We start from the raw sequence: 24,968 nt of genomic DNA on the forward strand, positions 1-24,968 counted from the left end.
GTTAAAACCTCCCTGCAGGCAATACTTCCTGCACCCAGCCTCTTTCGCCATTGTTCCTCTGTTGCTTATGGCCATGACTCATAAGAAACTTTCCCTTTCACACACACATTCACACACACAGAGCTTAATCATGTTGTGAAAGTCTCCAAATAATCTTGTTTCTCCCTGTTTGTCTGTTCTCCAGAGAGCCAGAGGGCATACCGTTTTGTCCAGGGAAAGGACTGGGGTTTCAAAAAGTTCATAAGGAGGGACTTCCTATTGGATGAGGCCAATGGCCTGCTGCCTGATGACAAACTGACACTTTTTTGTGAGGTAAGGGTTGAGGCAGTTCATCTGAGCTCAAGGTACTGTATTTGTAAAACAGAGTTCACTTTTAATTTTAAAGCTACAGTATGTAACTTAAGGTAGCACTAGCATGATACTCCATCAATCACCTCAGCTCCTCCCAGCACTCTCTCTTCCTGTTCCACTATGATCTCCTACACTACGCAACGTTCTGCTCAGCTCTTCAGATGTTTGTCCTTATGAATTTACAAGAAATGGGGATGCAACAAAACTTACTAATCAAGCAGCAATAATTGAAAACCTCTGATTGGTTAGAGAAGACAATCCCACTCAAAACCTTTTAGAAGCTAATATCTCTGCACTGCTGCCAGTGCTGTTCAAGGAGTCTTATATATTTCTACAGCAAAACTACTTGAAACAAAAGTTACATACTGTAGCTTTAAGCTCAAAATCTTTCTAAAAGAAGTTCATGGTGAAGGCTGCAGGTATTTTAACAAAATTTCAACCGGCACAAAGATCTATGATTAAACCTTGAAATCAAGGTTGTGATCATACTGTGTTAATAGAACTATTAGGATTACCCCAAAGTATACACTTTTAGTAGCAATTGAAACAGTGAATGCTGTTGAAATATCTAAATTCCTTGTTTGTATTGGCGGCTTTGCCTTGGACCAATCAAAACTGTAATTCTTGTTTCACTCATCTTTTTATTCAACACTACCGCTCATTGTACTGTATGTCCCTGTTAGTGAATAATGTATGTTTTTATTGGTACTACGTAGCCTCTGGGTTTATATCTTTCTTTAATCACTAACATACAAGTTGATTGTCATTCAGCCTGCGTGGTGGCTTGGCTCCGGTTCCTCTGATCCAAAGCCGACTCGTGCTCCTCATTGAAAATTCTCTTGTTGTTTTCCAGCTGTAACACAGGGGGCAGCAGAGGTCAGCTGTCCTTTCTCCCATTCCTCCTCTGCTCCTCATAATGGAGCAAGTGAGCAGGGAAGAGGTTAAACCTTCTGGATATGTTAATGCCTTAGTTGTAATGCATGCACCCATAAATGTTTAAAAAGCATGGCAGTGGCTGTTTAAAGCAATTCTAATTAACCCTGCGGGTATGGAGGAGAGCATGTCTTGAAGTTTTCCCTTTTTGTAGCAGAGCAATGTGCACGTCTATTTAAAGTGCTTCCAAACCAGACTTATTGACAGTGGGGTCAGAGGGGCAGTGCTGCTTCTCCACAGCTGTATGGGATATGGGATATGGGATAGAGTGGCATATGTTTGCTGGAGTATCTTATGCATGTGTGTTTGTGCAGATGTGTCTTATTGGGACGTAATTCTAAGGATGAGACTGTTTGCCAGAGAGAGTGAGCCGGATGAGAGAAGGATTAGTTACCTTGAAGAGTCCTCTCTAGTCATCCACTCTGCTGAAGGGTAGGAGGTGGGGTTGCTGGTTCAAGTCCTCAGTGGCCACTCTGCGGTTCTGAGCTAATTAGCCTGATTAATATAGCACAGTTTATACACAAGCAAACATCAGTGTGCGTAATATAAAACCATTTATAATAGATTTTAGAGAGTAGAAAGTTGATAAAATGCCAGAGAACAATGTGTATTTTTTAAGATTTAAATGTGTGGCCTTGTAACTAAGCATTATCTTTTTTTTTTTTTAACTCAGAAAACATTTAGCACCTGAGAGGTCTACAGAGTTCATATTTTTAAAGCAGGTCATGGATGTGATATACAGGCAGACAGTAGCATTTTAAAATCATCTCTACAACAGATTGGAAGTGTTGCAATAAAAAAAAAAAGAAGGCAATCTGGAAGTGGGGTGTTTTGAGCAATAAATGATGAGGCTGCCAATAGTGAGGTCTGGTAGCTTTTTCCACGAACACGTGGACAGGGCGGTTGGAGGAGTTGGTTATTGGGTTGAGTATGACCGGGTGGATGGTGGTTAGAAACTGTGTTTGAATCTCTTTTCCTGGTCTTTTTCCATGTGAAAGGAAAGCCCAGTGTTTACTGTCAGAGACCTGGCTCCGCTTTTGTCCAGATGGTCTCGTTCTGCATTTGAGCGAGCCCCATCGCCCCAGAGCCCAGCTCTCTCCCTCTTGTCTCTTCTCTCATCTCCTCCACTTTCTCTTCTTTGCCTCCATTTTATCTCTCATTCAAACCCAATCTCCTCCTCTTCCTCTTTCTCTTTCTTTGATCTCATGCTGCCTCCCACTTTGAGCATCACAGTTTCTTACTTTTGCCCCTCACTGTACCTTCACCTCCCTCCCTTATCTTCCCCCCTTCTGCTCAGCCTGTCTACTTGTGCTTCCTCCCTCTTTTTCCTTCATCTCCCGTCTTTCTTCGTCTGTGTAGTAGTGTCAAAGAGGCGAAAAGGCTGTGAGGAGAAGCCATCTCACTGTGGGAGAGTGATACTGGATCAACCTTTCCTCCTGACCCCTAGTCCCTGTGCTCAGTTCATTTGCCTCTGGAGACATTAGTAATTCAGATTAAGCACAGTGAATCTGGCTATGTGTCATGTCAGAGAGGACCTGAACAACACCAGTCACTGGTCTCTCTCTCTCTCTGTCTGTCTCCATCTCTCGTTTTCTCTCCATCCCTGCTAAAGTGCTGCAGACACCTGCAGGTATTTAATGAGGAGATAGCTCCCATTAAAGGTGCTGTGTTGGCTGTCAGAAGAGAGCATGAGAGAGACAGAGAGAGAGACAAAAGGAGGAGAATGAAGAGGTAAAGCCTTCTCAGTAAAAGAGGGCATGCTGGGTGTCTTGAGCCATGGGCTGAAGAACAGACAAAGAAGAGAAATAAAGATGGTACAGAATAAAAACAAAATGCCTACTGTGTATGGTTTGGATTTAATTTTGTTTGAGAAAAAATGTTTTCTTTGGCATGCAACATGCTTTACCTTCCTGTCTTATTTCTCCTCTAATGAGACACAGAGGTAAAGGAAGTTAAATCTTTTCTCTCTTTGCCTGCCAGCACCACAGATAACCTCTTGCTCTAAGGTCAGACAGTTACTTTCTGTCTCTTCATGAATTACCTATTGTAATGCAAATGCCCTGAAAGTTTTCCATAGCAACACACATGTGCGGTCCTTTGGATCCCAGAAAATCTTGGCAACTTTTTTTGCTGTTGTGATTTGCCCACAGGTAGAGACATGTTGACTGCTGCTGTAAGGGCTACTACTCTGGAAGTCTGTTGTGATTGACTTAAGGGAAAAGAAGTTGATGGTGAAATCTGTCAAGAGACTGACGAGTAAAAATTTATTTATATAGCCTGGTTTTACAAATCACAAATTTGCCTCAATGGGCTTCACAGTTTGTACAACGTATGACAATCATGTCCTCAGAAAACTTCCCCGAAATAAACCCTTAAATGGGGAAAAGTGGAAGAAACTTCAGAAAGAACAACGAAGGTGGGATTCCTCAACCAGAGCAGACAGATGTGCAATAGGTGTTGTGTGTACAGAGCACGGTATGGACAATCAGAATGACAGAATAAACCACAGAGTAAACATACAGTATATGAAGCAACTTCCAGATGCCACCAAAGAGACCCAAGCCGCAGGACCTCCTCTCCAGATGATGACCTAGAAAGAGGACAGGCTACACAAACACACAAGAGCCTGTGCATCAAGAGCACCTGTTCTGTGTCACATTGCTGTCAGATCCCAGCAGCGCTTCTTCACTGGTTTAAAAACGCACCGCTTGTATTGGTATTAGTGGTGACAGATTGCTTTGCAAGTATGGACTGATGTTTTCCTTTTCTTTAAAAATTGCATATTCAATAATAGCTGCAGGTATTGTTGTCCACCGCACAGCAAAAAGTGTTAAGTTCCTAATGGGAATTCACTCAAGATGACTACTGCACTTTTATGGCACCTGCTAAAGTTTTGATGTTGCTATAAAGCATCGGTTTTTGCTTAACTTGTTGCCAAGTGCATTAATGCTGTCATATCTTTAAAGAACAGATATACTTTGGAAGAGGAGAGAATGTATATAATTTGAGACAGGGAATAAAATTAGTGATGTAAAAGCCAAACTGGAACCCATTAATTGTTTTTTCCCTTCCACAGTCAGGCTGACTATTCTGTTCCCACAAAAATCACTGTGATTAATTTCAGAATATGCAGAGGAACAGTGACAGCTGATAATGAACGCATTGGCACTGATTTTATTGTCCTTCCATTTAAGTTGTGAGCATTTGCATATTTGGCTGCTGCCTGATTTACACTTAATTTAAGAAAGAGGGGGAAGATAAATAGAGTTTTAACTTGGTGAAAGAGGAAGTTTTATTTTAGAAATACAGTATCTTCTTAAAACTGCACGGGTTTATTAACTAAGTTAGAGCATCTTTATCAGCAGTATTGTGACATGCATTATTTCTGAGTGAAACTGAACGTGTTTGTGGGGGATTATTTATGACACTGGTTTCTAATCAGATTCTTAAGATATGTGTGGATCACTCAGAAGTGGGCATGAATAATGTGAGATGTGGTGCTGTGGAGGAGTGTTGGCCTCTGCCCACACCTCCCTCACCCATATTGTTTGATTAGCAGTAGGATGAGGGCGAATTGAGTAAAACGGACCTTAATCACATTCTTTAAGTATTTGCCAAATTAAATCCAGTAATGCACATCTCCTTCTATGGCTCTAATGTTGTTCCTTATGATGGCCAGTGTTAGCTAGTTGCCCTAAATCAAAATTATTCAGATAAATGTAGGCGTTCTGTAACATATAGTGTAAAGAAAACAGGGATTTTACCACCAAATAGTATATACTGTATGTGCATTTAGCATATACCAACAGATAACTGAACAGTTATCACACAAAGACAAGATTAGTGCTTGGAAAATGTATTTTCCACTGTGGTAAGCAGATGTGAGAGTAAGTTGCATGTGCAAGTCTTAACCTTCTCAAAAAAAGTCCCTCGTTACTGTTGTGAAAATCAAGCAGGTCAAGTCCCTACTATAAGTCAAGCAAGTCACAAATCAAGTTGTACAAAATTCAGATACTTTGAAACACAACTTCTCAGTATCTAGAATGCATATGTTTAATTAATAAAAGGGAAGTAATTTTGAGTCGTCTGTCTCAAGTCTAGGTCAAGTCTCAAGTCATGAACACCAAGACAAAGTCAACTCAAGTTTTTTACCAGCAAGTGTCAGGTTCTTAAATTTGTGACTTAGGTCTGACTCGAGGTCATGTGACTTGTGACATGTGTCTTGAGTTCTGCACCTCTGGATTTGGCAAATGGTCTTATACTTCGTATAGCGCTTTTCCATGCATTGCAGCACACTCAAAGGCCTTTCACACACTATTTGCCCATTCACCCATTTACGCTCACACACTGGTGACATCATCGGGAGCAACGGGGTTCAGCTCTTCCTCCTGAGCACCAGCCACCCCTTATTATTTAAGATACACCGAATTGGAAATATTGCTCCAGCACTTAAATGTACATTTTTCAGAGAAAAGTGTACCTCCTCATTCAAAGTGCTAATTGTAATGTGAAGGGTGGAGTTGGAGCCAAAAAGCTGTGCCTATGAATATTTATTAGTTATTAATTTACTGTATGGTAAACCAGTCACGCATGCTTATTCATCTCTGTATGAGACACAAAAGGATGATGAGTGTATCTGTGAGGATCAGTACCTGCATGTGTAAACTGGAGGATGAGCCGGTGTTTTTCTCTGTTTGTTTATCTTCTGCACATAGATTACAGTAAATTGCATCAAAGATAATGCAATTCGACCAGCATCTTGGCCACTGCTAGTCGGTCAGAGGTCTTTCCTATAATGCTCCTCCACCGTGTCCCTCCTGGGGTGAGGTGGCAGCGGGAGAATAAATGAGTGGGCTGCTGATGTTCAGCTGTTTCCTCCTCTTCCTCATGGTGTTAGTGTGGCTTGCTTCTCCTGTCGGTGGGTGAGCGCTTTGCCGAGTGACAGCACCCATCCTTCACAGGGCCTTGCCATATGCCGTGCTGCTGTCAGAGGAGACAACTGCAGATGCTCCAGCTGCTCCCTCCCTGCACACCAAGCAACAGACACACATATACTGTATATAACCAACTCTCAGTGCACAGGGAGGAAGGGGCGAGGGAGAGAATACACAGAGATTTGGGATTGTGTAGGCAAAAACATCATTTGTGGGAAATGAGGTAAAACATATTTATATATTTCTTTTTTCCTAAATAGAACAGGGAGCAAAATTGAAAAAGGTAAGATGAGTTGAGTTGTTTAAAAAGGGGATTGGAAATCTAATCAAAGAGATGGAAATAAAAATGGTGATTGAGGACAAGATAGAGGAACAAAATGAGCAAACGGATTGCAAGCCAGGCCATTTCTCTTGCATTGTGATTTTTACTATGATAGGTTGTTGGCACCCACTTATTGTTTTAGCTTCAACGGATCCTTTAATTGATAGTGCTTTTGCATCACTTTCACAAATACACCACATCAACAGGTCTTTTATATCCCATCAAAAGCCTTTTGTTTCTCCCAGAGTAAAGGCACTAGAATTTGAAAAAAGAGGCAACTTCCCCTGCTTTTTTATTTATTTTCTTTGTCCAAACATTTCCTTCAAGCACTTTAGATTGGGCCTCATGAGCCTCACAGTGTCTGTGATCTTCCAGCAGACAGAGAGAGGAAAAAACACACTTAAAAAGAGACCCAAATGGCTGTTGCTCACTTCTGTTGGTGATGCCGAGTGTGTGTGTGTGTGTGTAAGGAAAGCCTGTGTTTGAAAGCATGTGTCTGTGCATGTGTGTAAGAACAAGGTTGGCCAGTCACAGCACACTTGGCTGTGAATTGAGACGATGCTCGTTCAACAGCTTGACTTCAAATCATGCATGAAATATGTCTCTGTTTGTGCAGATTCACCCAAATACGTCTGTGTCAGTGGTGGGCTGACCTGGCTTTCTGTGGGCTGAGCCAGTGAAATGCAAACAGCTGGGTCCCTCCACACAGCAAATGAAACGACCAGTGTAGCAGCACACGAGCAGGTGCATACAGTGGTGTAACAGTCCACACCAAGTTTTTAGAGCCCAGCAAAAAGTACAGAGACTCAACAAGTTGTTTACTGCTGTTAATTTGTGACATCCATGGTTGCACATGGCAATAGTAATTGTGGTTACATATATACAGGTTTACTTTGTCAAACAAGCAACAGAAGGGCAACTATTGTGTCAGTTTACAGTGCTGCAAAACAGAACCTAAGACCGGTTCATAATCTGCAATTTTATGCATCCACGCTAGCACTAGCCATGGCCAGAGGCATCTGGCTGTCCGTCCATCCGTACATCCAGCCCGATATATCAGGAAGGCCGTGAGGGAATTTTTTTCAAATTTGGCACAAGCATCTACTTGGACCCAAAGATGAACTGATTAGATTTTGGCGGTCAAAGGTGAAGGTCAGTGACCTCACATGTCTCCCAGTCCTATGAATTTGACAGTTTGGCAGATGCATACAACCTGAAAGCAGTAATTCTAGTTTTCTTCATTTTTTTTGGATGGCAAATGTAAGAGCTTTGATTAACTCCGTAAGGGTTGAATACAGAGCTTGTAAAACTGTTATCAACATGGATGAAATGAATGGCTTAATGTTAAAGAAGGTGAGGTTCTAATTGTTGTCCCCTTGTAACTGAAGAACTTTATTTAGATATTTTAATAGCTTTGGCATACAGTATGGGCTTTGTTTGTTTAATGGTGTCAGGACCAAATAACATTCTACTATCATTCTTGGTTTTAAACAGTTCAGCCATCCGTTGCAGCTAACGGAGGGCTGATAAAGTCTCCTCTTCTATCAGACTCTATCTCTTAACTAAAGTAGCTTGTCACTGCTCTGAGTGTTTTTGATTTTTGCCAGCAATAACATCTGAAAGTGGGTGGAGAGACTGAATAAGAAAAAGAGACAGACCCACTGTCTCGTGACATCAAGTCTGTTTACCCCGGCTGGCTGGGGAGTGGAGGGCGAGTCGTGCATTATAAAAGGCTAGTGATGAGTTTTTGTGCTCGGGGGTTCAGACGACAAGTTTAAAGATCAGAGATCTATGAAGCAGTTGTAGATGAGAATTATTTATGTGTATATTTATGTAGCTATAATGAAAATTTTGAAGTTGTCACATCTATCTCACTTTTAGGCAACACAGATCCACTTTGTTATGTCTTAAGTTATGTATGATAAAATATGTAGTGTCCAGTATTTCCACTCACTGTTTATAGTCTTAACATTTGCTTCAGGTTAAACTGCTGCACAACCTCTGCTTTTCCCTTTATGTACTTTACCTTTTAATATGGAATGGAATTTTAAGACATTGGCTTTGTTCTTCCAAAGCAGCAACAACCCAACTAGCAGTAAATCCACACGTAGTATGATGTTTGGTTTAAAACACAATGCTCTTATAATAAGACTAATGTTCTCCAACAGTTCCAGTCAACCAGATTTGATCACTGTCAACGATTAGTTTGGTATGATGGCCACTCTTTCTTATGCATCCAACACTTTCAGTGAAGGATTTTTGTTTAGCAAAATGAAAGTGCTGCTGTTGTTGTATATATTTGCTCTGTCAGATATAAAAACTTACAACAAAGTGTGGAGTAAACCCACAAGACAGCAGACCTGATGCTGTGAGAGCCAAAACTGAATGAAAGTCAGATAATTTCACTAAAACACTGGGAGCAACATAGAGCTAATAACATCAGGTGAGAGTGGATTTAAAAAATGAATAAATAGTGACAGTAGGCTGCTGCAGGTGCACTGTAGACTTGCGGTTTAGAATCTGACTGGGGTTAATCAGGTTGTCTTTTCAGTGCCATTTAATATATACTGTACTTCAGATAAGGACTGCTGTGACCTGACCTGTAAAATCTTCCCAGCAAACATTAGTGCATCAGTGTTAGTTTTATATAGCTGAAAAAGACTGAGTAACAACAATATGTATACCTGTGTTTGTGTGTGTGCGATTGTCTGGCATTTCTCACACTGTGGGCACTCAAAGTGTAGGGACCTGGCTTTTTTCATGGGAACCAGATGCTGATCCCACAAGGAATTGTAAATTGTTGAATTTTAGGGTGACGACTTGGTTTAAGCTTAGGTTAGGGTTAACAGGTGTTCAGACTAACCCCAATGCAAGGGGCTGCATTGATGGGGGGGCTGAGTGGTTGCAGGCAAAGTGTCACATTGGCGTGTACGATATGGCCACGTTGTGATGAGTCAGCACAAGTGGCTTCTTTCACGTTTCCAGCCGGCTAGTTTCTGTTGTGCTTTGCTTAGGCATGCTGCTAACGTAGCCTTCTTTGCCAATTTCTGCCAGCAGTGTGTCACCATTGATAGATTAAAAAATACCATTTAAATACAAACACACCATACTGGATGTTATACACGTGTATGTGCGTGCACACATGCACATGTGTATGAATGAAAGACTATTAAGTAAAATATCCACATAGATACTGGTAAGATCACGAGTCACCGCTTGACTGTCGGTTAGTAGAGATGGAAAACGTGATTATTCCTACAATCAAACAGGTGCTCATTTCCACATTTGTCATGACTAACAGATAAAGTGGCTGCAGGTTTTTAGACCTCTTCACTTTTGCATACTATTGTGTTGTAGGCTTAATTATAAATGGATAAAAGTGTCATTTTTGCCCATCAGACTATATATTATTAACTCAGTAATAAATATCAGTTTTCAAAAAGAGTGTATGAAAATAGGAATGCAATCCCTATGAAATAATTTTGAGTTAGAATGCTATGCTTCAAATTTGCTTCACCCTGTGTTGACAGCAATGAAAGTGTATGGCAAAGCTACATGTGGGACTGACATACAAAATCTTGACAGCTGCATAGAACTAGTAGAGATACTGTATATACTCATCAGGATTTCCATGTGGTTACCCATGATGTTAGCAGTGATACCCTTCAGATTACAAGGGAGTAATCAAGTCAGTAAAACTATGTAATGTGCAAATTCAAGTCATGTTCATTCAAATGATGCCTTGCAAATTTAACTGGAAATCACTTTGAAAAAGAAACAGAGTTACGGTAGTCTTCCTTTTGAAATCACACAGCTGCAGCAAGTGGTGTCATATGTGTGTCTGTGTTTTGTTTGATGAGGTGAATGTGCATGTGTCCCCGATCTCTGCTCGTGTGTATGTGTTTGAGAATGTAAAGGGCTGAACAGAGAAAAATGAGATGTGGGAGGTAAACGAACAAGTGCTCCACAACTTAATAAATTTCATTTGTTTTTGATATTGTTTTTAATTCTTTTTCAAACTATTTCACGCATGGCAAAGCAATGTAAAGCCATAAACAAACACATAAACAGGCAGAAAAAGATTGATGCATTATGAATAAATCATCTGCGTACTGAAACTCAATATTAACTCTGCATTGCCTGGAGGGTTGTGACGGAGCTTACGACAGATCCATCTTAATGTCTGAGGAACTAACTGGGAGGCGAACACTGTAGTAAGTACTTATCTTGGGAACTTAATTACCAAAACAAATAATGATTTGGGTGATACAGCAGTAGTGATTCTTCATTTCTGTTATTCTTTACCTGGGGTTGTATACGGAATATGTTTCAGTTGTCGTTATCATTATTATCATCAGCAACACCGCTGGGGAATAAATAAATAAAGATCAGTCAGTCACTTTGTTGGTTTGTGAGAGCTACATATCTTCACCCTCGCAGCTGTGTGGTCAAGAAATTTATCAAGGATATTTCCACCCCAAAGGACGATTCTTAATGACTTTGCCACTATCAGCTCACAAGTTGCCTTTGACCAAACCAGGTGGAAGTATTAAGTAATAAAATAATTTACATGAAATCCACTGTGGAAAATTGTCCTCATAGGACAGTCCCTAATATTTCTGATCTTGTTTACATTTCTTTTTACACCACTATCAAGCCAAAATTTCCATTGGTATTCAGGAGTTACCAACCTCTAATGACCAGATGGTCCATAAAATTATTACCAAGGGGATGAACCCCCTTCTTTTGAACATTTGCACTAGGTGTCCAGGTGTCGGCACCTGTTGATACAGGTACAACAAAACACTTCTGTGACCACACCCAGCAGAGGTTAAGCAGGCTTGAAACGAGAGAGCAGCCAAACACTCTTCTTCAGCTTGGTTTGAAGTTACTCTTAAGATTAGGAGATGACCGTAAACCTCATAACATAACAACCAACCCTCAATATTTAAAAAATAAATAAATACTTACATAAGCTATTAATTTAACCGCATAGATGAAATAAACATAAACCTGGGGTATATTTTCCAGTCCCACAGGTTTGAGAAGGATTATATGGAGGAAGATGCGAAGAGAAAGTCGAGCAGGTTGACAGTGACTGAAAATGACAGCTAGTGGTGTGAAGATTGTCCAGGCAGCCAGTGTGCCTAAATAACCAGGTGCCGCGATTTAGTGTCTGCCTGGTTAAATACTGGAATAATTGGTCAAGTTAGCCAGTAATTAGACTGGCTCTGCCACGCTGCGTCTGAGAGCCCAGCACCAGCGCCTCCATGATAATTGGGCTATTTATACCGAAACACATTGACCAGGCTCACCAGCTTCCCTTCCAATTCCTTTTTCAGCACTTGTTTATTTTGTCAGTGTGTGCTCAGGACAGCGCTGGACTTGCCATCGTCCTCCTCCTCCTAAAGTCATTTTTCATTCCAACTTGAGCTCACTGAACTTCTGTCCTCTGTCTCTTTGTCCATCTGTCTCTCTCCCTTGTTTCTCTCTCTCTTGATTTCTTTTCTCGCTCTCCTTCCTCTTACACGGCACCACTCTTTCTTCCCGGCTCTCTGTAGTGTTTCGAAAGTATTTTATGAATACCGGTGCCTGTGCATGGGACTGTCTCTTTCATGTGTTTGTGCCTTATTTGAATGTGTGTGAGCATTCCTTTGTGAGTGTGTGGCGATGGATGGACATCAGTCAGTCAGACCTGCTTCCCGCTGGAGTGTGATTAATAGAGCCAGCTGTAAAAGCCAAACACACACACACACACACACACACACACACACAGAGGAATACTTTGAATGCTCCTACCTTCAGAAAGTCACATTTTCTTCGCACAGTGTCTCTGTTATTGCTGTGCCATAAATCAGCTGCTGCTTATAAGAGGCCATCTGCATTGGTAGATTCCACCAATGGCTTGCTCCTAACCCCCCCATACACACACACCTTTTTGTGTGATGGCCTCTGTGTTCTCCGTCTGTCCATCGTTTGATATTTCTGCATCTTCATTTTGTCTGCCTTTCATTGTCACTACATCCTCCCTTCTCTCTCCTCCTTTTTCCTCAGTCTCTTCTGTTTTATTATCTTTCCTTCTGTCTCTCTTACTCCCTGTCTTTCTGTCCCCTTTAGACTAACCCTCAAACCTCCATCAGGAGCAAACAGGCCTCCTTGACATTCAATTTCCTGCTTGCCATGCACTTCTCTATTGTATGTGATTTTCCTCCTTTTCTGTGACTCTTTTGTTGCAAGTTGAATAGGTATATGGATGTGGCGTAGGAGGAATAGACGGGCGGATGGATGGATGGGATGGATGAGGAGGGAACTTGGCTGTGTTGGGTGTCGGCCTCCCTGGCTGAACCTTTAACAGCAAGGTCACTTTGCAGGGATGTTGTGGGGGATTTCAGCGCTCTCCTTGACAAACGAAAGCTGAAGGTGTTTAGAACAAAAATTGTCGAAGTTTTTTTTAAAATTATTTTTACATTCTATGCTTGTGCTTTTTTTTTCATTTTACAGTGCAACGTGGTTGGTTTTCTGATGTGCCTGGAAAACAGAATTTTAAGCTTCGTGACTGTATATTTCTCACTGCATTGTTCTCTTGTATTTGCCTCCTCTTGTCTCTAAATAAAGCCTTTATAGCTCAGTACAAACCCTATGCACTTTGATATTCTAATGACACAAACCATTATAGAACACTGTAAAAAAAAAAGAACCCGCTAAAATTAGTGTAGTACTTTTCTTTATGTGACCTTTATTAGGAATTACAATTAACTATCTAAATCAGGTTGTAGCAAACTAACTGTTATTGTTTGGTTAAATGGCACAGCATGCAGGTAAAAAAACTGCAAGTCAGTAAGTCCAGACTGCTGGAACTTGGATAGTAATTAGTGTGTTGGGTGTGGGTGAATGTTTGTGCTCATAAACATGCTCTTTGTGTGTGTGTGTGTGTTTGCACTGAGTCCTGTTGAGAGATAAATGAATCTGGTTGACATTGTCTGGAACAGGTGGTGAAGTCAGCAGGGAAGACATACAGACAAGTCTCAAACACACACACACACACACACACCTACCTAATTTGACTCCAATGCTGATTTTCTGCCTTGTTTGAGTGTAACAATCTTTTTGGATTAAGAGGGAAGAGAAGGTTGTCTTTAAATAGGCCCTATATTGAGTGGTAGATGTATTGATTGCAGAGGCAGAAAGCTCACATTAATCATTCACTGTATGTTTGATTGACTGATTTATTATCTTTTTATGAACATTGCATGCTATCTGTTAGCCTCTGTATGAACCGGTGACTGTGTTAAAGGAGCAGTTCACCCTAAAATCATAGCTCTGTGTATGTCCCTTCCCTCTTAAAAAAAGACAAAAGTACAAGTGCAAACCAGATAATAATTCAAATGAACTCCTTCATTGCACTCTTGCTCTGTATATGTGTGTGTTTCCAGGTGAGTGTGGTGCAGGACTCTGTGAACATCTCAGGCCAAAGCACTATGAACATGGTCAAGGTTCCAGATTGCAGGTTAGCTGAGGAGCTCGGAGATCTATGGGAAAGCTCAAGATTCACTGACTGCTCCCTTTGTGTTGCTGGGCAGAAATTCCAGGCGCACAAAGCCATCTTGGCAGGTGAGAATATCCTTTCATTTCTCTCAAAAGACTCTTAGTGTTTGGCAATGGGCTTCCCCTTTTGTGATGTTTCTGAAAATACTTTTAATCAAGTTGAGTGATATACCTGCTTTAAGTGAAAGCACTAAAGATTCAAGTAATTGAGCGATAATGATTCTTGACCAGGCCATTGCAGGACACAGCAGTAATCTCTTTTAACATCTTGTTTTTCTAAGTCTGCCTCTTATGTGTTAAAAGAAAAGAGCAAGTAACTTGCACAGGAAGCTTCTATTGTTGTCTTGGTGCACACGGAGTTTGTTATCATCATCATTTCAGAGTTTTTTTGGTCTAAATGCTGTTTCAAACACTTTTCCTCTGAGACAAGGATTAAATTTCGGGGGAAATACTTCATCAAATTTTTCATTTTAATGAATAATTTTGCTTGCCACAGGGATGGTTACATTTGAATACATTGAATATCTGTGCACAGTATCCGCTATTGACACCCTCAGCAGTTTTGTGCTGTCGTTGGCCATCAGGAGTCCATATCAGTCAAACATGGTTACGTACACACAAACAAACATGATGTATTTTGAGCTAATTGTTGCAGATATTTGATGACAGGCGAAATCAGACAGTGAGAAGTTTGAGGAAACTGGTGAACTGTGTGTCTCTGTGGAGGCGTGGAGAGGCTGTTCATTATTGGATTTGTTGAAATGTGTGTGTGAGGAGCCATTTTAATTATGTGCTGCTGTGGTTTGGGGTCTTTCCCTTTCTCTCTCTCTCCCTCTCTTCCTCTCTCTGCTCTGCTTGGTCCAGATGACGTCCTTCCTCCTCGTTATTCCCCCTCTCAGCCGTTCCTGTGACAACTCTCCCGGCCGTTAATCGCCGTGGAGGCGGACAGAGAGGGATCAAACGACGAAGGGAGAGCAACTCAAATTGGCTCCATACTGGCCATGTGATCTTTACACTGCTCAGTCTCTCTCGCCTTCAGTTTCTTACCTTGCCTTTATTTCCTCTACTGCATCTCCCTTACCTTTTTTCAGGATCCCTCCTTTCCCTCTCACTTTCATGTTCCCCTTTTTCATTTTTGCCCCCCTCAGTTTTCCTTCCCTTTTCACTCTTGCCTTCTCCGCACATCCCTGTTACTTGCCTTTCTGTCAGTCTTTACCAACTTTCTCTCTCCTCTGTCTCCTTTCACTCCTTGTAACACACTCCCTGTCTCTCTCTCTCGCCCGCCCCTTCCCTTTGGTGCTGCAGTATGAGCTCACCAGTATTGAGCTGCACCAGGAAGCTTTACTATAGGTTTGTTCCCATAGTCTTACCCAGGCACTTCGTACTAAGGTTGGTTTCTTTGCCAAAATTTAGAATACAGTGTATCTTCTTTAAGAATGAAGAACTCTCTTCATTCTCAAAGTAGATACACTGTATTCTAAATTTGCCGACTTTCTGATATTGATTGAACCCTAACAGTCACTGATGGTTACTCTGCTCTCCAAATGCTTTGGCATGCTGTTTAATTGTTCGTAACTGAAATGAAAATACAGTTGTCTTTGGCTTCGTACTTCTAAATGTCTTGAATGTCTTGAAACCTTGTCAACTGAGAATCTGTGAAGACAAACTCCTTTTATGATCTCGGGTATTATATATCACATAGATTAATATTTTCTCATAGCCATTGCTGACATTTTTTATTTACAGTGGGTACGGAAAGTATTCAGACCCCCTTAAATTTTTCACTCTTTGTTATATTGCAGCCATATGCTAAAATCATTTAAGTTCATTTTTTTCCTCATTAATGTACACACAGCACCCCATATTGACAGAAAAACACAGAATTTTTGACATTTTTGCAGATTTATTAAAAAAGAAAAACTGAAATATCACATGGTCATAAGTATTCAGACCCTTTGCTGTGACACTCATATATTTAACTTAGGTGCTGCCCATTTTTTCTGATCATCCCTGAGATGGTTCTACACCTTCATTTGAGTCCAACTGTGTTTGATTATACTGATTGGACGTGATTAGGAAAGCCACACACCTGTCTACATAAGACCCTACAGCTCACAGTGCATGTCAGAGCAAATGAGAATCATGAGGTCAAAGGAACTGCCTGAAGAGCTCAGAGACAGAATTGTGGCAAGGCACAGATCTGGCAAAGGTTACAAAAAAATTTCTGCTGCACTTAAGGTTCCAAAGAGCACAGTGGCCTCCATAATCCATAAATGGAAGACGTTTGGGACGACCAGAACCCTTCCTAGAGCTGGCCGTCCGGCCAAACTGAGCTATCGGAGGAGAAGAGCCTTGGTGAGAGAGGTACAGAAGAACCCAAAGATGACTGTGGCTGAGCTCCAGAGATGCAGTCGGGAGATGGGAGAAAGTTGTAGAAAGTCAACCATCACTGCAACCCTCTACCAGTCGGGGCTTTATGGCAGAGTGGCCCGACGGAAGCCTCTCCTCAGTGCAAGACACATGAAAGCCCACATGGAGTTTGCTAAAAAACACCTGAAGGACTCCAAGATGGTGAGAAATAAGATTCTCTGGTCTGATGAGACCAAGATAGAACTTTTTGGCCTTAATTCTAAGCGGTATGTGTGGAGAAAACCAGGCACTGCTCATCACCTGTCCAATACAGTCCCAACAGTGAAGCATGGTGGTGGCAGCATCATGCTATGGGGGTGTTTTTCAGCTGCAGGGACAGGACGACTGGTTGCAATCGAGGGAAGGATGAATGCGGCCAAGTACAGGGATATCCTGGACGAAAACCTTCTCCAGAGTGCTCAGGACCTCAGACTGGGCCAAAGGTTCACCTTCCAACAAGACAATGACCCTAAGCACACAGCTAAAATAACGAAGGAGTGGCTTCACAACAACTCCATGACTGTTCTTGAATGGCCCAGCCAGAGCCCTGACTTAAACCCAATTGAGCATCTCTGGAGAGACCTGAAAATGGCTGTCCACCAACGTTTACCATCCAACCTGACAGAACTGGAGAGGATCTGCAAGGAGGAATGGCAGAGGATCCCCAAATGCAGGTGTGAAAAACTTGTTGCATCATTCCCAAAAAGACTCATGGCTGTATTAGCTCAAAAGGGTGCTTCTACTAAATACTGAGCAAAGGGTCTGAATACTTATGACCATGTGATATTTCAGTTTTTCTTTTTTAATAAATCTGCAAAAATGTCAAAAATTCTGTGTTTTTTTTTTATTTATCAAATTATCTGTCCAAAGTTGTCTGGCCAGGTTCCCTTGTCACCTGTTTAAACAAAACCTGTTAAGAGAGCGACCAGAAGAGAAATGTCTAAAAGCAATTTTAATGTCTGTTTCACTGATCCCTTGAACAAGCCTGACAGCTGAACAGTTAGTTCACAGTCCATTCATTTTTTGATTTGTACAACTTTAATCCTCTCACTGCTACATGGTAAAATACTAGCTTATCCAAATGGCACTGACTGTTACATATATAATTGGTCATACAATTATAACATAAAATTAATTAGGACCTTTTCTTTAAAATATCTGGACATCGTAATTGATTTACCTGAAAGCATTAATGGAATGTTTACATCTAATGTTTTTGCTTTTCATATACTTATTATTTATTCATTTCATAGGTTTTCATAGAGCTCTTTTGGATGTCCAGAGGTTCAACTCATTTTGTTTCTGGCCTGACGATGGACTTTACCCTGACCCTGAGTCATAGCACACCTGAAACACACTGAATGATATGGGACCAGACATTAGTGTGTTACTGATTCAGCTGATGTTTAGTCACTGCTGCAGCAGCATGGGGTGACATTATAACTACCATGTTCCATTGTTAATTTAATCATTCACTTAGTGGCTCATGGCCACATTTTACTGTTGTTGTCATATGGTGTGATACTTGTGCAGAGTTGATGGATGACACCATGTTTCTAAATAATAATTAAGCGAGTAGCTAGCTCAATGGTTAATAACTCATTAAGTACTTAATTTCATCAGTATATCACTGGCCTTGATGCATACTTAATGTGTTAAAACTTTTGTTACATTTTAATCATTAGCTAATTAAACATTCATTAGTTAACTGTAATGTGAAGGTGTTACCTATTGAAAACATCATCAAGCAAAGTGAACCATATCATAAGAAGACGACACTGCTTGGTATGTGATTCTAGGTAAAAAGCCAAGTGGTTCCCTTAGTAGATACACAATCATTTCCTGCTGTTCAAAAACTGACTGGTAAATGAGTGTGTGAGGTTTAACCTAGACAGCTGGAGCACCTAAATGTCTGCTTTGTTTAATGATAAGGGGAAAACTACCATAGAAACTCAATTGTGACAGGCACGGGTTGGGTTCAGACACTATATACTATAATCTTGTCAGGTTCGGACAGAAATATGCGGCCCAATCCATGCTCTAGCTGGATCAGAGCGTATGCATGGCTGGTCTGTGCTGGAGAGCCCACATGACCTCTTCAGCTACTCTATGACACACTGTGTTTTTGGTTACCCCACCTGTTTATTAGTCAAAACACAGATACTAAAAGCATTCATCTGTCACTGTTATATCAGTGTTCCAGACCACTGTCACTGTGTTTGAGTTTATCTGTGTTTGCCCTGAATATTTAAAAATGTGTAAAATCGGCTTTACAAAATAACTAATATTAAATCCGGGTGTAATTTGGATTATAAAAATACCATTTGCATTGCAAAAACTCTGTTTTCTTTTACTTTGAGGGCAACTCTTTTGCATTTTGTCTTCACTTTTCATTTGTGTAAATGGAAATGGCCTGAACTGTCCTTGCCTCAGCAGGTTTTGTATACTGGTGACAACAGACAAAACCATTGTTGGATTTGTAGGCACATAAATGCTCAAGGAAAAACAACTTTAAACATATCTGCTCCTTATTTTAAAGAAAATACGCCTTACCGGTCCACAGTGCTAGCATGTTAGTATAACCTGCCTTGAGTGGCAGCAGGTGACCATGTTATCAAAACAGGAAGGCAGACCTCATTTAAAGCATAATGTCTCAAATAGGTTCCAGTCAAGTCAGTCTATCAGTATTAAATACTAGCTAAACACACCTGAGGGGTTGTCATGAGCCTGTCAGCGTGAAGGAGCTACAGTCGACTTTTTCCACATGATGCTTCTATTGCTGTCGCTGCTGTCAATCACCCCCCTCATTCTGTTCTGGCCCTGTGGCAGGCTGTTAACGGATATCAGAGACCTCAGCGTGTATCAACATTACACACAATAACAAACTCTCTCTCTATTTTTCTGTCTTTTCTCTCTCTGTCTCAGCCCGTTCACCAGTGTTCAGTGCCATGTTTGAGCATGAGATGGAGGAGAGTAAGAAGGTGAGTTGAGCACTTGACTCTGCTGTTCCTGCTCCCGCAGTGGTGAGTTGGTGTGTCAAAATTCTAATCTTTCTCTCTGTTGCGTCAGGAAGTGCTCACCTCTTAAAAGTGTGTCTGCACATGTGCCTTCATATCTTGTTGACTGCAACTCTATTACCTGGTGTCCTTGAAGCCACTATGTGTAGCATTTTTATGTGATTATTGGGACTTATTCTGTAGCTATAAGGTGGTGTTTGGTGACAAAATAAGACAGTATCACAGAAAATTAGTCCAGTCTGTGTTGCTTTTCGCTCAATCAACGGTTTTACAGGATTAAATTGTGATGAGAAGGGGGATTTGGAGTACACTGCTTTCTACCATGGGGTCTGTTTTGGGGCTGTCCCAAGGTCATGCCAAAGTCTGAAATAGTTTAAGTTGAGATGCCCAATACTGGACATTTGAGGCTCTTTACTTAACCATTTAAAAAACAATTAAAACATTCAAATTTTATATCTAGCAATATTTATTTTTGATCATAAGCAACACACATTTTAAAGGCATTACTTTAATTATTTAAGAGTTCAATTGAACTGGTCAGTGTTCTCTGTGGACAAACTGTAACACATCTTTAGCATTTCTCTACGGCATTTCTTACTATAGCCAGGTCACACCAGCATTTAAAACTGTGAAATTTGGGGGCAAATTTGGTTCATTCAAATGGAATCAGGGTTATCAGTGGATGTCACTTTGTGCTTTTGACTGATTATAAAGCCATATTGAGGGATGGGAGGGAGAAAGTCCAAAATGCAGCAAGCTTTGTAGCTGTCAGCATATAAACTGCTCCACAACAAGAGAAATGCTTTGCAGAAAGTCATGAAGCAAGAGCTGATACAGCTTTTGAATGAACTATGTGAACTGGCTGACAGTTACAGTAGCAAACTCATTAGCTTACTTTTACACCTGTAATAACCTTTTGTTAAGTGAAATGATATACAATTCTGAGAATAAATGCCACTGAGAAAATTAACAACCCAGCTCATAAGACAGAAAATAGAGAGCCTGGAGATCTTTTGTTACTGACTAGTGCTAGCATGTTGGTTAGCATTTGACTCACCAGTTACAGTAGTTTTCCAACCAGCACTGCAAATAGTCACTACATCACCAAAAACAACAATACAAAATGAAATACTGTTTTGCAAAAACACACTGATAAATTCCAACTGTCCCAGTTTTGAGGCGAAAAGGTCAAAACCCCAGCAACACGTTTGGGTGAAGAGAACAAGTTTATTCCAAGACTAACCTCTTTTGACCTTCTTCTGACCCTGGCACAGTTTATTTCTCATCAACTATGCACCTTAGCACCAGTTGAAGTTGTGCTAGGAATTTTTGCTTCACAAGGTTTCTGATGTGAATTGGCTTTACTTAATGACCAGCTATCCTAAAACTACTAGGTATCTACACTTGCATGTGGCTACTTTGTGCTGTCATGTAATTGTTACTATTCATTTGCATTTAATGTTTTAGTCTAATTTGCATTCTGTTTTATCTATATACACATTATAATGTTTGATCTATTTGTATGCATTGTGTTAAGTACTTTGAATTCCCTTTGTGTATGAAATTATGCTTATATAAATAAACCAGCCTTGCCATGGCCGAAATACTGAATATGCCAGTACATATCTGTGATACATTGATACTGACTGTCTGGCTAGTGACACATAGGGGCCTGATATATCTGAAATATCTGAAGAAACCAAAACATTTAAGAATTTAAATGTACAAACTTGAATTTTATTTAAAACAACCACAAGATATTTTCCCTTTGTCGTAGCTGGTTTTATGTGCAATATAATAAAGAGCTAGGTAGAACAATATGCAAAATATTTCATCCATTGTACCTGCCTTACTTAACACAGCTCACTTTATTGCTATAAAGAAGTTGTTTTATTGTGTGTTCAAGGCGAATGTGAGGCAAAACACCTTTATTAGACCTTTATTAGACACCATATATAGTAAACTGTATAAATAAACTCTGTTTATTTATACAGTTTACTATATATGGTGTTTTCGGGATGTTAGATTTCTTAACCTTAATGTACTGTGGTATATAGTATTAAAATAGATTTAATCTCTTTAAAACCTGCATCAATAACCTTCTTAAGTTCAGTTTAGTTGCTCTGAGTGCAGCTGATATTTTGTTCCATTAAAGACGAGCTTTGCAGCTGACTGTACAGTATATTTGTGTATTTCACTGGTGCATGTTGTGTGCGCCTCAGTGCTTTACATTAAAGAGCCCATGGTATGCTCATTTCCAGCCATTTAATCTTGGGTACCTCTAGATTAGCTTTGCAATCCTCATAACTCCAAATAGTCTGTAATTATTTCAGAACGATAAAACCAGAGAGCCTCTCCTTAAAATCCAGAGGATAGTTCGTGAACACGTACAACTCCTGCTGCCAGTGTTGTGTCGAAAGTGGACAGCACAACCAACCGCAACGGCATTAATTAATTTGAGTTGACGAGCTGATCATTCACTGCTGCAGGGGCGTCACTGGTTGGCTGCTAGTAGATTAGACCTGGTCAGGTAAAACAATGAGTCCCTGTACAGGAACATTCCTGAACACACAGTAACCTCAGACCCTGTATTTTTCTCCACATCTTCTGGTCACGGTGCAGCAGGAGGTAAAATATATCCACAAAACCGAGTGCTGTCAAAAAGCCCGCCTTTACAATGGCACCAGTGGATGTAAGGCAAGCTCACATGAGCACAGAACTGCCTGGATTATATGCCCATTCAAGGAAATCCTTACTTTGTTAGAAAAAAAGTCTCACGAGCGAGAGTTTGGGAGACATGTATAAATTGAGTTACTTCTCTATAGAAGTACTAGAACATACAAACACCTCATTTTTTGAGCTTTAGGTTACGTCTAAGATGATAATTCACCATTATATCATTGTAGATAAGTCAGAAAATAAGGAAAAGGATGCCATGGGCTCTTTAAGTATTCTCTGTGATGTTTGTGTGCATGTTTGTGGGATGCAGAGAGCCCTCATGCCACAGTTATGTTCACCTAATAGGAGTTGGTGAGATTAAACCTCGGTGATTTAGCCGTCATGTCAGCGGAATATTGATGCCTGTACGGCTCAAACGGGGAAATTATAAAGCACAGAGCCAGGAAATGCATCTTAATTGCTATTTAAGTGGGCGTCTTCATCAGAAAAAGGGAGAGATGGTGGGCCACGTCCCCATACGATTCAGAGAAAGCAGATAGATGGGTTAACACTCCTCTGCAGCATTCTGTAGAGGAGAGACAAATGAGCTCATAAAGAAACGCTGTAATAGAAGACTGCTCTGTGAATAGCAGGGAGTTTCAGACACTGTAACTACAGGAGTGGTGTCTGTTTATGAGACGCAGTTGAAAGCTCGCCCTCGCAAAACCAAAAGAAGTCCTGTTAGTTTTTCTCATGTGATTTCCAGTGTGGTTATGCGGTGCTATTTTTCCCTTTTTTTATTTCATTAACACTCCAACACACTTTGATGTAAAAAAAAAATCAGCAGCATAAAATGAATCAGGTTTTTATCATCTGTACAGTGTGTGAACCCTCTCTTTAGTCTGCAACTGTGCTCAAACTGTTCAAGTAGGAAAGCAACTGCCTGGATGAGGAATGTTATTTTTTAAGCAAGAGTCCGAGCTGTGTACTGTACAGGCTGATTCTCTGTCCATCATGGAGCAAACAGAAGCCTTATGCTCACGCATGCCTTCATGTGTTTGTGTGTTATCAGTATCTGTGTATAAGGCCACTATAGCAGGCTACGAGCTCAGACCGACTTCTTTTTCCCTCCATTATTTCCCAGTGTGTTTATGTTGCTGTTGAGTGGTCGGAGTTGACACAAATGCACTAAGCTGTTGGTACACCCAGCCTGACCCTGCTAAAATGCCGCCGGTCACTGTGGTGACGATAAAGCACTCTTATAATTGGTTTACTGCTTTGTTCTGCCTCTCAGTGCGGAGGGAAAGGTTCAGGTTACCGTCACTGTGCCAGAGAGCGATAAAGCCCACTTTGCTGGCTGGAGGCACTGTCAAGGAATGAATGCTCACAGGATTAATTTTCAGGAATCAGCCAAAAAGAATTAAATAAATGCACTACAATGTTGTTTTTCTGAAACGTGTTCAGAAAGTTTTTCTTTTTTGTTTTTTGTTTGCCTTGTTTGGCACCTGGAACTTATGTATCACTGCACGGTTGACCGTCCCTGTGTCTGTGCTATACAAGGTGAGTGAGTTTAATTCAGGTAGGTTTTAGAATATTCGCATGCAATAAAAAAGGCTCTGCTGCTGTGTGTGGTTTTGAAGGATTGTCAAAGCATCTGTCTTTGTTTCTTTTGTCTTTTATTTTGTTACATCCTGTGTGTATTCTTCTCTTCTGTCCTCTCCGCCCATTCAGAATCGTGTGGAGATAAATGACGTGGAGCCAGATGTCTTCAAAGAGATGATGTGCTTCATCTACACAGGCAAGGCTCCCAACCTGGACAAGATGGCTGATGACCTGCTGGCTGCAGCTGACAAGGTACAGAGAGAGAGAGTGTGTGTGTGCATGCATGCATATGTGCCTGTTACTATTTACATTTACAAACAAGCTGGCATGCATAATAATGTTCCCAAAAATACACATGGAAAACACCAGACTTAACAACAATGACAACCAAAAACTCTTCCTATAAAATTTCAGGAGGTCTTTTCACTGATTCTAAAGGATTCTCCAGGGATGTACAGTCAGATTTCTCATCAATCTACACATAATATTTCACAGTGAATAAAGTGAAAACAGTTTTTTGAGTGTTTTGAAAATGTATTAAAAATAAAAGACTTGGCATATCCTATTTACATAAGTATTAAGACCTCTCACTTAGTACTTGGTTAAAGCACCTTTGGCAGTAGCGACAGCCTCAAGTCTTCTTGAGAGTGAAGCTACAAGCTTGGTACATGGACTCTCACAGAGTTTTTTTGAAGCCACTCCTGTGTTTTCTTGGTGGTATGCTTTGGGTCATTATCTTGTTGAAATGTAAACCTTCGCCACAGCCTGAGATCTTGAGCACTCTGGAGAAGGTTTTCATTCAGAATGCTCTATATTTTTCTTCATTAATCCTTCCTTATATCCCAACTAGTCTCCTAGTCCCCGTTGTAGAAAACAATCTGCACAGCATGATGCTGCCACTGCCGTGTTTTACTGTAGGGATGGTATTAATGTTGTGATGCTCGGTGCCTGGTTTTCTCCTCACATATTGTTGGGAACTGTAACCAAATAGTTCAGTCTTTGTTTCATCAGACCAGAGGATTTTGTTTCTCATGGCCTGAGACCTATGAAGACAGGTCTGCATATGAGGGAGAAGTGTTAAACAGCCCAGCATATCCTGTTTACTGTAGGTTTGTTTACAGTGTATCAACTACTTTATAGCATTAGTGCTACAGTAGTAACATACCCCCCCAGACTGAAAAATGTTGGCAACATAGA

General features: G+C 40.7%; 1 protein-coding gene across 2 annotated transcripts in view; it reads left to right on the top strand.

The window, feature by feature from the left end:
* The window catches only part of spop (speckle type BTB/POZ protein), an 87,589-nt gene that overhangs the window by 58,170 nt on the left and 4,451 nt on the right, over window positions 1-24,968 (top strand). For both annotated transcript variants that reach the window (XM_020605411.1, XM_020605412.1), the window contains 4 exons: window positions 185-312; window positions 13,974-14,151; window positions 19,420-19,475; window positions 23,901-24,023. In XM_020605411.1, the coding sequence (XP_020461067.1) occupies window positions 185-312; window positions 13,974-14,151; window positions 19,420-19,475; window positions 23,901-24,023 (485 nt within the window). The remainder of the gene's footprint in view (window positions 1-184; window positions 313-13,973; window positions 14,152-19,419; window positions 19,476-23,900; window positions 24,024-24,968) is intronic.

This window comes from Monopterus albus, unplaced genomic scaffold (assembly GCF_001952655.1).
Source record: "Monopterus albus unplaced genomic scaffold, M_albus_1.0 scaffold70.1, whole genome shotgun sequence".
NCBI classification, from domain to species: Eukaryota; Metazoa; Chordata; class Actinopteri; order Synbranchiformes; family Synbranchidae; genus Monopterus; species Monopterus albus.